Here is a 14,871-nt window from a genome sequence, read left to right as displayed (position 1 = left end):
ACTAGTGGTACACTTGCTTTTGACTTGCTGATCAAAATACAATCTTTATAGCTCCAGGCACCATCATCAATGCTGAGCTGGAGGGAGTTCAACCCAGTTCAACGAAATAAGCTGTTAAAAATAACAGCTAGCTCCCAAACCACCTCTTTGCAGTGATTGACTCCATTCCCTCCTTCGGCTGCTGCCACATCCCTTTGTAGTGGTCTTCAACCCCATCTTGAGCTAGGCAGGCAGCTCTTGCTGCCCACTCCTCACACACTGAGACCAGTTACATGACCCAACATGTAAAGTGCTTTTATCTCTCCCCAGCTCAGCCCAAGGGCTGCATTAGAGGTTCATCTGAGCTCGACAGAAGTTCTCCCCCCAGCTGCCCCCTTGCTCCCTACCTTCCTGAAGCAGCTCCAGGAAGTCAGCACCTCCATGGCTCCCCACGCTAGGACACATACTCCATGCTGCCCAGCCCTTCCCTCCAGCTCTACAGATGTTGTTTTCAACAGAAGAAACCTGTCCCTTTGTGCATAACACAGTTTTGGTTTAAATCCAGATATGGAACCTCTCCTTTAAAAAAAAAGAAGATCAAATTCAAATATCGCCAACCTTGAACATAACAGAGTCAGAGAGTTTTACGTTTTAGACAACATTCCTTCTACAGGGGCAATTCCAAGGCTTTCCCAAAAATACTGTGTTTCCTTCACTTTGAACTGCCAAATAAAAAAAAATTTTAAAGGACAGTCCTGTAATTTTTATCCAAATAACACAGATTGGAGCACAGGACAGCAGATCTTCCGTTGGAAACCTTCTCTGTCCAACCTTGCCAAAATGCTGTAACAAGAAGAAAGAAAAAATAGAAGCCTTTCCAACAACTGCATCAGCTGCTGTTTACATGATCCATTCCTCTTTTTGCAGGTCTCTGAGCAGACTTGTCTCCACAGATGTGGGATCAGAAAACTTGTTGGACCTATGCTGTTATGGATAGAGGGCATTTACAGTCTGGAGCAATGCTTTCTCAAGAACACAGCCCCATGGCCAAGAAAATTAGCTAGTCCCCTCAGCCATTTCCAAGAGTGAAGCCTGCATCACTCTCAGAACATTTAATACTCTGAAAATGCTGAGCACCTGTGCTTTGAACAGAAGATGCCCTTCAGTATCCCTGGTGGACCCACAAAGACACAGATGCTCTGGATCACTTGCCACTGTGCAAGCTCTTGACCTGCTGCTACAGAGCCAAAGCAGGACTCTGACCTGCACATGCCACCTCTACCAACACTCCTGCCCTCAGCTCTCACTTGTGTTAAGCAGCAGATGCTACTGAGTTACAAAATGCTCCCTTATTTCTTGGGAAAAAAAAAAACTCACAACAACAAAACACACCAAAGTGAACAAAAACATAGCTTTACTTTTAAGCACAGATTAAACAACATAGGTGTTCAGAGGGCTGTATTTTAAAAGAACAAATTTCCAGAGGAACTTAATTATGTTCCTAGGGTTAACAGAAGGATTTGTGTGATCCAGTTTCTCTCCCTTACTGCGCTGCAAGTGAGGAGTGTGACTGAATACAACACTTCACTTAACCCCATAGGATCTGCACCCACCATTTTGAATGATTAGAGAGCATTCATTCGGGATGATCCTTTCTCTTCCCCTCTCTGCTGTTTAGCTTTACATTGAGAAAATATTTAGTGTATAAGGCAAACAACAAACAGGAATAAAATTAGTCCTTTCAAACTGAGACGTTGTTTAACTTAAGTAATTGAAAAGAGAGAAAGCAGAAGCTCACGATGCATGGCTAGTGGCAAAGTCATAAAATGTCACTTTTTTGAGATTCATACTCCAGTAATTATCTTTATACAAAGAACAGTGACTCATAAATCTGTTTTTTCATAAAAAATTCGCACAAAAAAGTCCGAAATAAAAGAGGTCCCCTCCCCTTCTTTTCTTGGTCAACTTGAGGCTGGAACATGGTCTTTATGAGCTGTGGGAGTGGAAAGTCATTAGGGCTTCAATTCCAAATGAAAATTAAGGCTTTTAACTTCCCATAGTACTGACACTGACAACCTTTCATACATAATTGCCTAGGAAGAGTTACTGCGGTCTTGTCACCCTCCTAACGTGTCAGTGATACGCCAACAAATAGATCCTCCCTCCCAATTCCACCACGCAAATGGAAATAAAAGCCCATGTGGTTAAGAAACTCTGAGTTCACACCCAAGAGTGACTTTGATGACTTTTCAGTCAGGACTCCTTAGGAGTTACCGAATTACCAGCACCAGAAATAAAGCAACCAAGGGATCAGGTAAGAATTTAACTGGAAAGAGGAAGGGTGCCTTCAGCAATTACAGCAGAGACACCACTGCTTTGCAGTGACATGGGGAGCAACATGACAAGAAGGACCATTCTGCCTCACAGCTGTGATTCTTCACCTCAGCCAAAACTGCACTAGGCTGACAATAAACTTCATTTTAAATACACATATATAACATGATACTCAACTGGGCAACACAGATGGGATGAGCTGAAATAACAAATGCTCTGCCCACTCTCTGAAAGATATCAAGGTAACATGTTGCTGTCACAGCAGCAGCATCTTCTTTCTGCACTTGTCTGTGTCTGTAGAGAGGCAAACACTGCTTTTTATCTAATTTTGCTCATCTTCTCATTTTGGAGAATTATTATTTGACAAGTTTCTGGTTTATTACAGTTGGCTGGAGACTGACCACACTTCATCATCCTGTGGTTCCAAGAAGTATATACAATACAGAGGGAAGCGACCCAACATGTAAAGTGCTTTTATCCCAGTAAAGCTGAAACAGGATTTGAAGCAACTCCAAAACTGGGAATTAGCAATGTGTGGAGTTACTATAAAGACTTCTCCTTCCTTGCTAGTTCAGTATAACTCAAAACCTGTTTGTTATCACTGGTATCATAGCAATGGTCAGAGGCCCCATTTGAGGTAAGGGTCTAATTCTGTTGAGCACTCTATGAGCATGTTATCAATGACCCAACAAACCACAAAAAACTTGGAGAAGACAAAGGAAATATATTATCCTGGTTGCATAAAAGGACAATCACAAATCACATAATTTAGCTAAGACTACATCAGAAAGCTATGTAACAATGTGACAGCACTCCAAATCTGAGTCCCAGTTCAGTGCTCTAACTTGCAGAGCCATCCATCTTTTTGTTATTTTAAAGCTTACATCTAAAACAATATAGCCTTAACTGACATCATAAAAAGAGGACTGCATTTTGTTACAAGAGGTCAGGAGACAAGCATGGGAGACTTCCAAATAAACTGCTCAGAATCCAGGAAGCAAACAGCTGCACCAAAACCTCGAGAAGAACAACTTTCAGAAGATGGTTGAATACAGTCACACACATACAGCTGCATCCACATGGCCTGGAAAACAGAGCTGCAAAAATCATGATTGCTCCTGAGGTGGAAACTGCAGCCACTCCAGAAGAGAAGATCTCCACAAACAAGGCATATAATATCATGCTTCAGGACATCAAAGAGGAATAAACACATAGGCTTAAAAAATGGATACCTATTTTTAAAAGGTGCTAAATGACAAAAAAGGAAAACACTCTAAATGTTATCAGAATCAAAATATGGAAAGGCTGCTGCACTGACTGAAATACTCAACTGGTTTGTAGCCTCAAAAATAAACATCACGGAGAAATGAATGAATAATTGAAATAAAGCAAGCAAATGCAGAGGTATTTGTAACAGCAAAGGACAGGTGTATCAGCAGTTTGACCAGGAGTGAATGACTGACTCACGCCCATGCTGGGTTTCAGCTACAATTAGGAAAATGAACAAGGGAACATTTTATCAGAGTTTTTCACAATGTGCCATCACTGTGCAATGCATGAGCCGCTGGTGAAGATCATATAACCTATAACTATGTATCACATTCAACAGCAAACAAGCTTTTAACTCAGTGGAAAGGGATTAAAAGCTCCATAGATCCAAAGCATAGATCAAAGTTATATTCAGCTGCTGGGAAATAGATAAATATGAGTCTGCAAATCCCAGTAAGGGAGATAAGACAAGGAAACCAAGAAGACAAAAGAATACTGTGCATCACAATAGCCCTTTATGGCTGTACATAAAAATAAGATTTTCTTAACACCTTTGTTAGGAGCTGGAAAAGATTCAGCATCAACCAAAATTAGTTATTTTTAATTACTGATACTCTGTTAGCATCTGATGATGTTACTCTGGCAGAAAACAGTAGACTTTTAAGTAGATTGTCCTGGAGCCTATTCTATTAGATCCTACTAAAAAGAAGAATTCTGGGGGGGTGGAACAGTGAAAACATCAACATGAAAATGGTAAATTCCTGCATGTATATAACCAGCAGTAGTCCTCTGACAACACAAAAATCAAGCAGAACATTGCCTAAACAGGACAGATTACTTCCCTTGGAGATTAAAGACACTCTGGATTTCCTTTGAAAAAAATACCAAAGCAAGTGTAAAGAGTCCAAGTCTCAATTTCATTCAAGTCCAACAGTGTTCCACAGTAACTTCACTGGTCACTGAGATGGACCACACCACTGAACAGTGCACAGCCTGATGATGGGAGCACAGTGTCACAGAAGTGGCATTGAAAGGACAAGGCAATATCAGTAAGTGTCACAGAGTGAGAGAAATGTACCTTAGCAAGTAAAAAACTGCAGATGAAAGATAGATGCCAGCCCTCCAGAGACTGCTTAGCACTTAATCAAAAGTCAGAAACCAGGAAACTTGCATTTGTGATGCACAGCAACCTGTCTTCAGATGATCCAGGATGGAAGATGTGGAGAAGAACAAACAAAATCTAGTCAGTCCCACTAGATCAGAGACTGACAGCAAGCCTCCTCCTGCTATTTCCATAGAAATATTACGCTTTGGGGACTGGAAATGCTGTAAATCTTTTTTCTTCTTTTTAAAACAATGGTTTGGTTTTGCTGCTCTGCTTTGAGTATTCCTTTTGCCCGCTCCTTTCCTCTTCATGGCTCTTCTACAGCATAAGGACAGAGAAGCAGCTGCTCTGCAGCCTTCCCCATCACACCTGGGGGCTCTCATTGTCCTGGGAATGCAGGGACAGGTGTCAAACTCCCAGACACAGACGGTTTGATGGTTTGATCTTACTGTCCTGGAAATGGTTTGAAAGAGCAGCTAAGTATCTCCTCTTGCTTCCTACTCTGAGCCCTACTCCACCCATTTGTTCCTCACACTGCATCATTCATCTCCCACAGACATTCAGATGCCACTGACCTTCTTATACATGAATGAAGCCCCAGCAGCAGAGGAGTTTGGGATCAAATGGGGGAAAAGGCAGCAGCATGCAGTCCTGAGTGTCACTGCACAGAGCCGGGGGATGCAGCAAAGTCTGAAGGGCTTTTCAGAGCACTCCAGCTTTGATTGAACTAATTCTGCCAGCAAGCCAGCGTTGACACAACCACAGAAGACAGCTAGCGTGTCACCCTGTGACTGCAGTGTGCAGCTGGCCAAAGCCCTGATGCCATAAGCCCGACACTCACTGACGGTGCTCCCTCTACTGCAGACAGCCCTCCCACCACAGGCACCCCAGGCAAACAGGAGACATCCCATCCTACAAGCCCATAGGAGAGCCCAGGAAGACAATGAGATAACTCACATCAGATTTAGGACTGCTTCAATCTCACTGCAAGATCCATGAAGTCTCAAACCCAGTCAAAACTAACCTGTAACCTACTTCACAAGGACTTGAGGTCACAAAGACCCTTTACAGAAGAGTCTCCGAGCAAGGTGAACACGTGGCACCACCCACCACCTTGGAGACATAAGTCAGAACAAGCAATGAGTTCCCTGAGAGGGGCAAAATAGCAAGGCAAGAAACAATTTAAGGGAAGGAAGAATATATATACCTGTATATTCAGGGGCTGAAGTAACCTGGAATAAACGGTCCTGACCCAGACATGAATCACTAGAAAAGTGTTCGAAATAACCTGCACAGCAGCCTTCAATTGCCATGGTGATAAATGTTTCCTAATGCCTAAGAGCAGCTGAGTCCTGAACTCCATGCACCTCATTCACGAACAAAAGCTTTCATTATGCTGGAAAAAAAAAATCATGACCAAATTGTGGCCATTTTAAGCCCTCCTCAGATCAAGGGCTGATTTACACACCCTGGTTTCAATGAGGAGTACTGTGCTCACATCACTGCTAATTCAGAAGATGAAGCTGGCTTGCTTTTTGCTTCACAATTCAGCAAGCAAGGGGAAGATAGATTCTCTGAGACAGTGTTACTTTTTCTGCCAGGAGTTATCTATTTGCAGAAGTGGGTCAACTTTCTCTTGGTGGACATGTTCGTGTGTGAGTGCCTAGCAGCACTGCCTGTGCATTTCTGCCCACTCCGCGAGCAGAGGAACCTCTGCACATAACTATTTATGGCAGCCAAGTGTTTCATGAATTGCAGCAAGTTAACCACAAGGGGATGATGACATTTGGCGACAGGGCAGGATGAATTCTGGCTGGCAGACAAAAAGTCAGGTTAAAAATACAGAATGCAGAAGCAAACCCAGCCAGCTGCAGCTAATTCGCAGGAAAACTGGATGTGCAGCCCCCAGACCTTCCCTGTTCCAGGCGAGCCATGTTGTGTGTTTTGCAGTGGGATGCATTAAAGCCAGCGTGTGAGTGTGGAAAGAACATCAGCCTTCCAGGTTCAAGCGTTTTAGCTGTATTTTAAATGGGCTTAGATGTTTTCCATTTGCCTCACTGATGTATACTAGACATTTTTGCCAGTTTAAGCACCTCACCTCCAGCTCACCTACCATCAGCCATTGTCCATCATTCTGCTCCCAGAGCATCTCTGAAGGGCAGCCCCAGTACAGAAGGATGCAGCAAGGGCAGCCTGCTGGGACAATATCAGCAGACCCTGCCATGGATATGTCTGTGTGAGATGCAAGCAAGGCCACAGCCATGCCGTGGGACAGATAAAAAGCCCAATGCCTCCCAGGGTACGCCTCTAGTATCCCCAAGGTCACATGGATGCAGTCATCCTTGTCCCCACAAAGTATTAACCCTTCATCTTTCAGATGCAATGCTTCTGTCAGTGTTGGTATTCACACCCCTCATCTCCACACACACAGAGTGTAACACCTACCAGGGCTGCATTTTGGGTTTTCATGCCTGCCACTTCATTAGATCACCATTTGATTCGATCCTCAGCTTTATTTGATGAAATGTCTCCAGAGGACCAAATCATTTACATGTAACCAACACAGTTTACTTCCCTTATTCTGATTGCTTTCAACAAGACTAAGTGGATAATTCCATCAACGGCCCATAGAAAATTGTCTTTTAATCAATACAAGTTTTTTTTCCTTCAACAGGACAGCTGAGAATAAGATATGTCTATAGAATATTGAGAGAGGAAAACAAAATTAGAACACATTGCCATGGAGAATATATTTCCCGATATGGCCCAATTTTAATTTAAGCATCCTGAAGCTTGTTTTCAGGGACACCAGCTACCCTGAAGTTTGGCAGCCAAGCAGGCTGGCACACAGACAGTGCCCCAGCAAGAAGGCAGGAGTAGGCAATGACAAAGATGCCTCAAATGAAACACTCCATGGCAGTCCTTCAAATGAGTGGCCAATGACTACTGGCTACAAGAAACTCAAGCTGTACCTTACCTCAGCATTGACAAGCCAATTAGCAGAACTCATTGAACTTAGAGCAGAGGTGGAAACCGGTGTTTCTCCAGAGGTCTTACATCTATCTAGTGTACCACCCCAGAGCTGATTTCCTGTCTTAATCACAAGGAGTCTGTATGTAACAGCCTACAGCACCAAAAATACCAACACATTAAAAACAGCAGTATTAAAAAAAGAACATTAAAGCCATTTTCAGAGGATGAAAAGTGCTCTTGATATAAGAAAGAAAATAATTGGTCAAGTAACCAAACCTGTGCTTAAGCTTGTCAAGAGCCACTGAGCTCTGAGAGGCCTCCAGCACAGAGAACAGGACTTTTTCTGACCTGGGCTGCCCATGCCATATGGGGACTATAAAGAGGTGACATCTGAGTGCTGCTGAGAAAGTTGGTTTCCTCTCTTTCACCAGATCTAGGACAGGTGCACAGGAAAAGTGGACAGTGGTCATCACAACACCTGGAACAGGGCTGATCTCATCTGGCTTTAGATGGCTACATATGAACGAGCTGACCAGGCTTCTTCCTCACCAGCAGAGAGAAGGAGCACAACCAGCATACAATTCTGCTCTCTTCGAAGCAGACATAGTTCACGTAAATCATGACACCAAAGTGCCTTTCTCCACACGGATAAAGGAAGCCCAAGGGAATGCAGCTGTTACAGCCTATATCGGAGATAAATTAAATGGGATCACCCTCATCTTTTGCTTCTGCCCCTGCATATTCTCATCTCAAAGGCCTCATTAATATGCCATAGTAAATAATAAGTATATTGATTATTAATACACTAATAAAAGAAAGTATTTTGGCATAAAGGGTGTGCAAAGAAGAGAAGTAAGTAGAGAGTAGCTGCATTACCAATCAATACCAACCCACAGGGAACAGCCATTTCTCTCTGCCACCATTTTAACTGCAATATATTGTACCCTCTAGGTAAATATGTGGACATCTACAAGCGGGAATCAATAGAACTAGAGATCTTCCCACCCCCTCACCCAGAGAGACCATTCTTCTTTCACTGGAGAAGACAGCAACAAGACACCACAGATTAACATCTCTGCTACTACAGGCTCTCTGTTGTACCCACAGCTTTTTCCTGGGCCTCTCTGACCACTTTTTAATTGTTGATGTTCTCAATAATTTATTAAAACAAAACATTTTTTAAAAAAGGTAAAAAAAGATAATTAACACTTCACCCAACTGGAACAAAGTCAGAGACACTGGAAACCACTCAGTCCATTTTGGGAACCTAGAAGGTTCACCTGGAAGGTGAAGTTCTAATGACAACTTCAGTTGATGGGCATGAAATAAAACTAAAGCCTGAAAGCTTTGCCTGTATGCACAGGATTTTGTCCCGGGCACATCACTAGCTGAGTCTGTATGCCTCCAGGCTTGCAGATGGATGAACAGTTGTCCCAGTCAGATCTAGATAAGGCTAAAACCAGTGGAAGCCCTTGCCCTGGCCTCAGGGAGCTTTGAGTCACTCCTCCCAATGTTCCCACATACTTCACAGTCCAGGGACATATCCTGTGGTACCTGAGGGTTTTTTCTTCCCCCAGGCCATGTTAATATCAACATCACCAAATGCACCTGCCTTTTTTTTTTTTTTTTTTTTGTTATTCTCTTTTTTTAAACCTAATTCTGTCAGGAGCCAAGCAGCCACTTCGACAGGGCTGTCTAAATCTGGATGGGCAGAAAGACTGTGTGCACACAGAGATCCACACCATGCACAAAAAGGAAAGCCAGAGCACTCCCAAGCACACACAGTGGCTGAGTCTCAATTTCTGTCCTAGATCTGGGTAGGCTTAGAACTGTGGCATATCAATACAGAGGCAACTGGCCAGTTCCCATCACACAGCTTGGAGGTGCCCCTGTCCCACAGCCCAAGTCCCAGTGCACACAGAGAATGGCCATACCTCTTACTTTCAGAACAAGCAGGATTACATGTCAGCTAATATTAGCCATTTTCACGCTATGTTATACTTATTATCTTATCTTCCATGAGTGAACAATCATCAGCTTCCAAAAGACAACTTGCATAAGTAAATAGACTTCAGAAAAGTGAAGCAAAGGTGGACCACCAGTTGGGTTGAGGTTGTTTTTTATACTTACACCATTTATTCTGAATTCACCTTACAAATCTAGAGTTCATCACCTCACACTGGGGTGGGCCACTGGTCAAATAAATCAAGCCCTGGTTCAACAACTCACTTCCATGGATTGCTGAAGAGAAAATGAGAAACATTTCACCCACTTTTGCCCGCTAAGATTCTATTAAGAATCTACCTTCCGATGAGTGTTTTAACAGCCACCATACTCCTGACTCCTTTAGAAAAGCACTTAACAAGTGAAGCTCAATAGATACCACTAGCAGGGGCGGTATAGTTTTGCATTTTCCAGCTCCCAATTTCAGGACTTTCCAGCTTTTCCGTAAGCAAAAAATGCTCTAGCAAGCAGCTCACAAGTAGCAACCTTGCTCCCACCAGCTGCCCAAGGTTTCTGCTGTGTTCTTACTACAGATGCTAAATTCTGCACTGCATCCCTTTCAGCCACTTCCTCTCCCTATGAAAGCACACTGGGCTGTTCATTTCAGTATTAGCTCAGCTGGCCAGGCAGTATCTGTTTCACCCACTGGTTAGTTCTCCAGTGCTTTAAAGACATGAGACAAACAGCAAAGCAGACCCAAGCTTACAACCAAACAATGAAGGGCCATGCACTCTCTTTCCTCTGCCTTCCTTCTGTTTTATCCCTGAGGAAAACAACTCACCAAGAAAAGAGTACAAAGCGGCTGAGATCTCGGCTGCACGCACGGAAGGCAGGGACAGGGGCAGGAGACACGGCAGGATGATCACTGCGGGGCTGCTCCGTGACAGCTCCACCATCCACCTGACTCACTGAAGTGGTTTTTCATGTTCACCTGCTCCTGCCCTGCTCCTCTACACCGTCACAGGCTTAACAGAATTGTTGCTTGGTCCCAGGCAAACACCCCTCCCAGACTTCTTGCTGTCAGTCAAATAAGGGGCCTGATAAGCCCTGCATTTGCATATGTATTGAGAGGCATTTCCAAAGGCACAGTCAGGGAAATGGCCTTGCTGAATACCGATGCTATCTGAGAATGACAACTATTCAAGTCATTTTACAGCTTCACTACCTAAGTGGAGAGATCAGGCTTGTCTACATCTTTACAGGATTATTAGCTTTAAAAGTGCTAATTATATCCGTTGCACCCTCAGAATTGAAGTCGCTCAGGTTCACAGGAAAGAGCTTCAATACTTCCCACAGAGAGCACCTTCCACAGGCACCCCAGAACCAGAAGTCACTAAAATCTAAAGGTCACGTCTGAAATGCTCGAGCCCATACTCCTCCTTCCGATACGGCAAATGAGAAGGGGTGCAAAGGCACACATGGAAACACGTGTGTGCAGCGGCTCTGCCACCCTTCCCTGCTCTTACCCTACATAGGGTAGGACATGAGACTTGGATCTCAGTCCCCTCCAAAAGACGCTGCTGGGCACAGTCCCACACACAGCGCTTGAGGAGGGCAATGAGGACCGAGCTCTGCAAGCAGAGACTTTCCTCTTCCTGCTGACAGGGACGATTTTGAATCCCAGGTGAAGTATCCCAGTGTGCCTTCACCCCGGATTTAAAGGACAGCTCTAAGGTATTGGTGATGTTTTGTATACTCAAGAGCCCTGAGTTAACAGATTAATTCAACTGCTTTTGTCCTATTCAGTTACCAATACCTAAAAGAGACATGGTCTAAGGTTCACAAACCAGAACGGTGAAGCCCTTCTGTCCCAAAACAACAACAGCACGCTCAGTATCTGTCATGTGCTCTCCAAGCCTCTGTGGAGAGCAATGCTTTATGAAAATAAGGTCAAGTCACATCAAGAAGCTATCTGCAGATTTACAAACCAGATACTTCTGATTTACACAGCTCTACAAGAGAGAGACTAAAAAATTCCACACCAAATATGTAAAGATGTTTGCTGTACCCTGCACTGTCTGGTGACTGGATCACCCTTGAAACCAGCAATCCCTGACTACTGGGCAAGGTGGCCAGAACTTCTCCAGCTCTGAGTTGAGACACACATCTGAGGCAACAGGACTGCAAACAGCACATTCATGGATGACCACCTGTGAAATGAGTTGATCAACCCTCCATGCCCTCAGGTCTCTTGGGACATAAAGACTAGCCACAAATCACCAAAAAGAAAAGGACTGCCAAAAGCTCTGGGAGCTGAAAGCATGGTTATCAGGTACAGACATTCACTGCTGACATCAATCAGAGCCAATCTCTGGGGCTCCATCCCCCTCTGTGTGCTTAGAAGAGGGAAAAGGGCACCCCAATCAGAAAATAGTCCTCTCTGGTTGGAAAAGAGGACTAAGAACACTAGAAGTAGTCTTACATACAAGAATTTTTTAGATTGCTGCCTGGTTTGATTCCTACTGAACCCTCTTGACCACACTACTCCTTCTAGAAGTAACGTATTTGGTCCTGTTGGTTTTGAAAGATTAAGAAAAATCTCCATTTTAAAGACATTCCAATATTATTTTAATGCCTGATCACTATTAGACAACAGGAGAAACTTTGCTTGAATATGAACTGCCAGAGGAGGCTTGGCACAATTTCATTGTGGAGCTTGTTTCTAACTTCAATGACTAGCCTGAACAAAATTGTGAGTACAGCGTCCCTTCGAGAGCAATCTCTTCTCTACAAACAAAACTCCTCTTTCTGAAGCAGAGACAGGGAAAAGCCGAGTTGCACCTCTCAAAAACTGCTGAGCACTTCACAGCCAGCCTGTCCTGTGGAGCTAACAGGTGATGCTCTGTGGGACAAACCTGCACTTTCATCAGATGCTTCCAAGATTTCATCCCATCCTTATCCATCTTATCAAACTAGCACACAAACAAGCCAAACATAAACCAAAATATTTAAAGGGGGAGAGAAAGAAGAGGAAGAGTGGGAACACAACCAGTGTTTATTTAACCCTGAAAACTCAGGCTGGTTTTTGTCAAAAAAGAAACCCAAACAAACAAACAAAACCTAACACCAACGCTGCTGGAAATAAAAGAGGCTCCAACCCGCAGCCCAGGACGTTGATAACACAGTCAACACACAGATAACACACAGCCCGCACACAGGTGCCCCTCCCCGGCTCCCCGGGGCTGCACTGCCAAAGAGGTCACCAAGGATGGACAGGGTTGGGAATGGTCAGGAGCCCCCTCCCCCGGAGTCCCTCACCCCAGCGCCAAGAGGGACCGGACATGCCGGGGGAGGTGGCGGGGGCCAGCGACGGGGGGCAGGGGAGGGGGCAGGGGCTCACCATTGAGGCCGTTGGGGATGCTCCGGTGGTGGAGGGGCGCGGACAGATCATCCATAGACCTCCGCATGGCCCCGGCCTTGCTGTCGCCGGCCTTGTGGTGGTGGAGGTGGTGGTGATGGTGGTCGGGGCTGCCCGCGCTGCCCGTGCTGGAGGTGCTGCTCCCGTCCCCCACGTCCCTGGTGGCCGAGCCGCCGTTGAGGTTGGTCAGGCTGGCCTGACTGTCGATGGAGCTCCGCGAGCCGGGCCCGCTCCGCTCCTCGTCCAGCATCAGCACCATCTCCTTCAGCTCCACATTCTCCCGCAGGAGGGTCTCCTGCCTCGCCTCCAGGTCCTTCAGCTTCTGCTGGTACATGCCCACCTCCTTCCACATCACGCTGGCCGTGTGCCTCCCGAAGCGCTGCCATTCCCTTGACAGCTTCTTGCCTTTTTGCCGGTCGTCGTCCAAGAAGCAGCAGAGCTCCCGCAGCTCCTGGTTGTCGTCCTGCAACTTCTGGTTCACCTCCTTCAGCCCGCGGATCTCGTGCAGGTGGAGCTGCAGCCGCCGGTTCACGTCTTTCATCAAGTTGCCGTGTTCCACCATTAAGTTCATCTTTTCATTCTCCACTTTCCTCAGTCTCTTCACCAGCTCTTCCTTGCTCCATCTCAGCATCTCCTCTTCCGAAATTTTGCTCAGGTCTTCTTTAGACCCTTCCAAGGAATTTTTTGCCATCATCTGTGCCTAGGCTGCGTTTGCTCTCACAGGGTAACAAATGGTTCGGGTTGTTCGGATGATTTTGTTCGCCTGATTTCCTAGAACTAAAATTCACTGCAGCATCTCGGGGAAGAAATACTATAGTTCTCCGTTAAGCGTTGGACAAGGAAGAAGAGCAACGCCGGATTGGAAATTCTGCTCCCCCATAGACCCCATAATAATAAAAAGAAAACATAAACCAAAGGAGGAGGGGGAAATGAAATTAAAAAAAGGCGCCCCCCCTGCCCCGGGGGCTGGGGGCGACAGGGAGCCGGGAGCCAAGCGCTGCACTCTCCAGGCGAAGCCTCTGCAGGGATCGGCCAACTTACCCCGGGCAAAACAACTACGCGGCGGCCGCCCCACCGTTCCCGGTCGCTCCGGCCACTTGTCCTCCCGCCCGCCCGCCGCCCGCCGCTGCCCGCCGCGGGGACCGCGCACCGCCGCCGCTGCCCCGCTCCGCCGCTGCTCGCCCGCAGCCCCGGGGAGACGTGGGGCCGAGCCCGGCGCGGTGGCGGCCGATGCCGGTGCGGCGCTGCCGAGGAGCGGTGGGGGAGCCGGCGCCTTCCCGGAATGGCTCAGCCCTCGGGAGGGAGGGAGAGAGAGAGCGAGGGAGGAGGGGGGCGGCAGCGCCGCGGCTTGGTCCCACCTCCTGCCGGGCAGGGCGGCGCGGCCCTGCCCCAGCCGAGCCGAGCGGCGGGGAAGGAGAGCCGGCTGCTGGCGGCGGAGTGGAGAGAGCCGCGCCGAGCCGAGCCGAGCCGCGCCGCGCCGCGCCGCGCCGCCCCTTGGCCTGCCGGGCTGGGCGCTGGCCGGGCCCGGTGCGCCGCGCCCGCCGCCGGCTCGGGTTACGGGAGCCGCGGCCGCCGCAGCCAATGCGGGGCCGCCTGGCGCCTTCGAACGGCAGGTACAAAGGGACGGGGCCGCTCCCTCCCTCCCCCCGCCCTCCGCCCGCCCCGCCGTGCCCTGCCGTGCCCTGCCCGCCGCGGCCGTGCCGGCTCGCCGCTGCCCCCCCGGGGCTTCCACCCCGCTTTTTGCCTATTTTTTTTTTCTCTTCTTTTGTTTTTTTTTTTTTTTAATAGGTTTTCCCGTCTTTTTCTAAAGAAAAGCTACCGGAGAGAGCACCATCCCGGGAAAGGGTGG

At 46.8% G+C, this 14,871-nt stretch overlaps 1 protein-coding gene across 1 annotated transcript in view; it reads right to left on the bottom strand.

Moving 5' to 3' along the window:
• CCDC85C (coiled-coil domain containing 85C) overlaps positions 1-14,135 on the bottom strand; it is a 110,267-nt gene extending 96,132 nt beyond the window's left edge. Inside the window, exon 1 of the mRNA XM_039552630.1 lies at positions 13,005-14,135. Within this exon, the coding sequence (XP_039408564.1) occupies positions 13,005-13,716 (712 nt within the window). The 5' untranslated portion in view covers positions 13,717-14,135. The remainder of the gene's footprint in view (positions 1-13,004) is intronic.
• Between the last annotated feature and the right edge of the window lie 736 nt (positions 14,136-14,871).

The sequence above is a fragment of the Corvus cornix genome, chromosome 5 (assembly GCF_000738735.6).
Source record: "Corvus cornix cornix isolate S_Up_H32 chromosome 5, ASM73873v5, whole genome shotgun sequence".
Lineage (NCBI taxonomy): Eukaryota > Metazoa > Chordata > Aves > Passeriformes > Corvidae > Corvus > Corvus cornix.
Note: the sequence above shows the minus strand (reverse complement) of the source record. Positions and strands in the feature narration are given on the sequence as shown.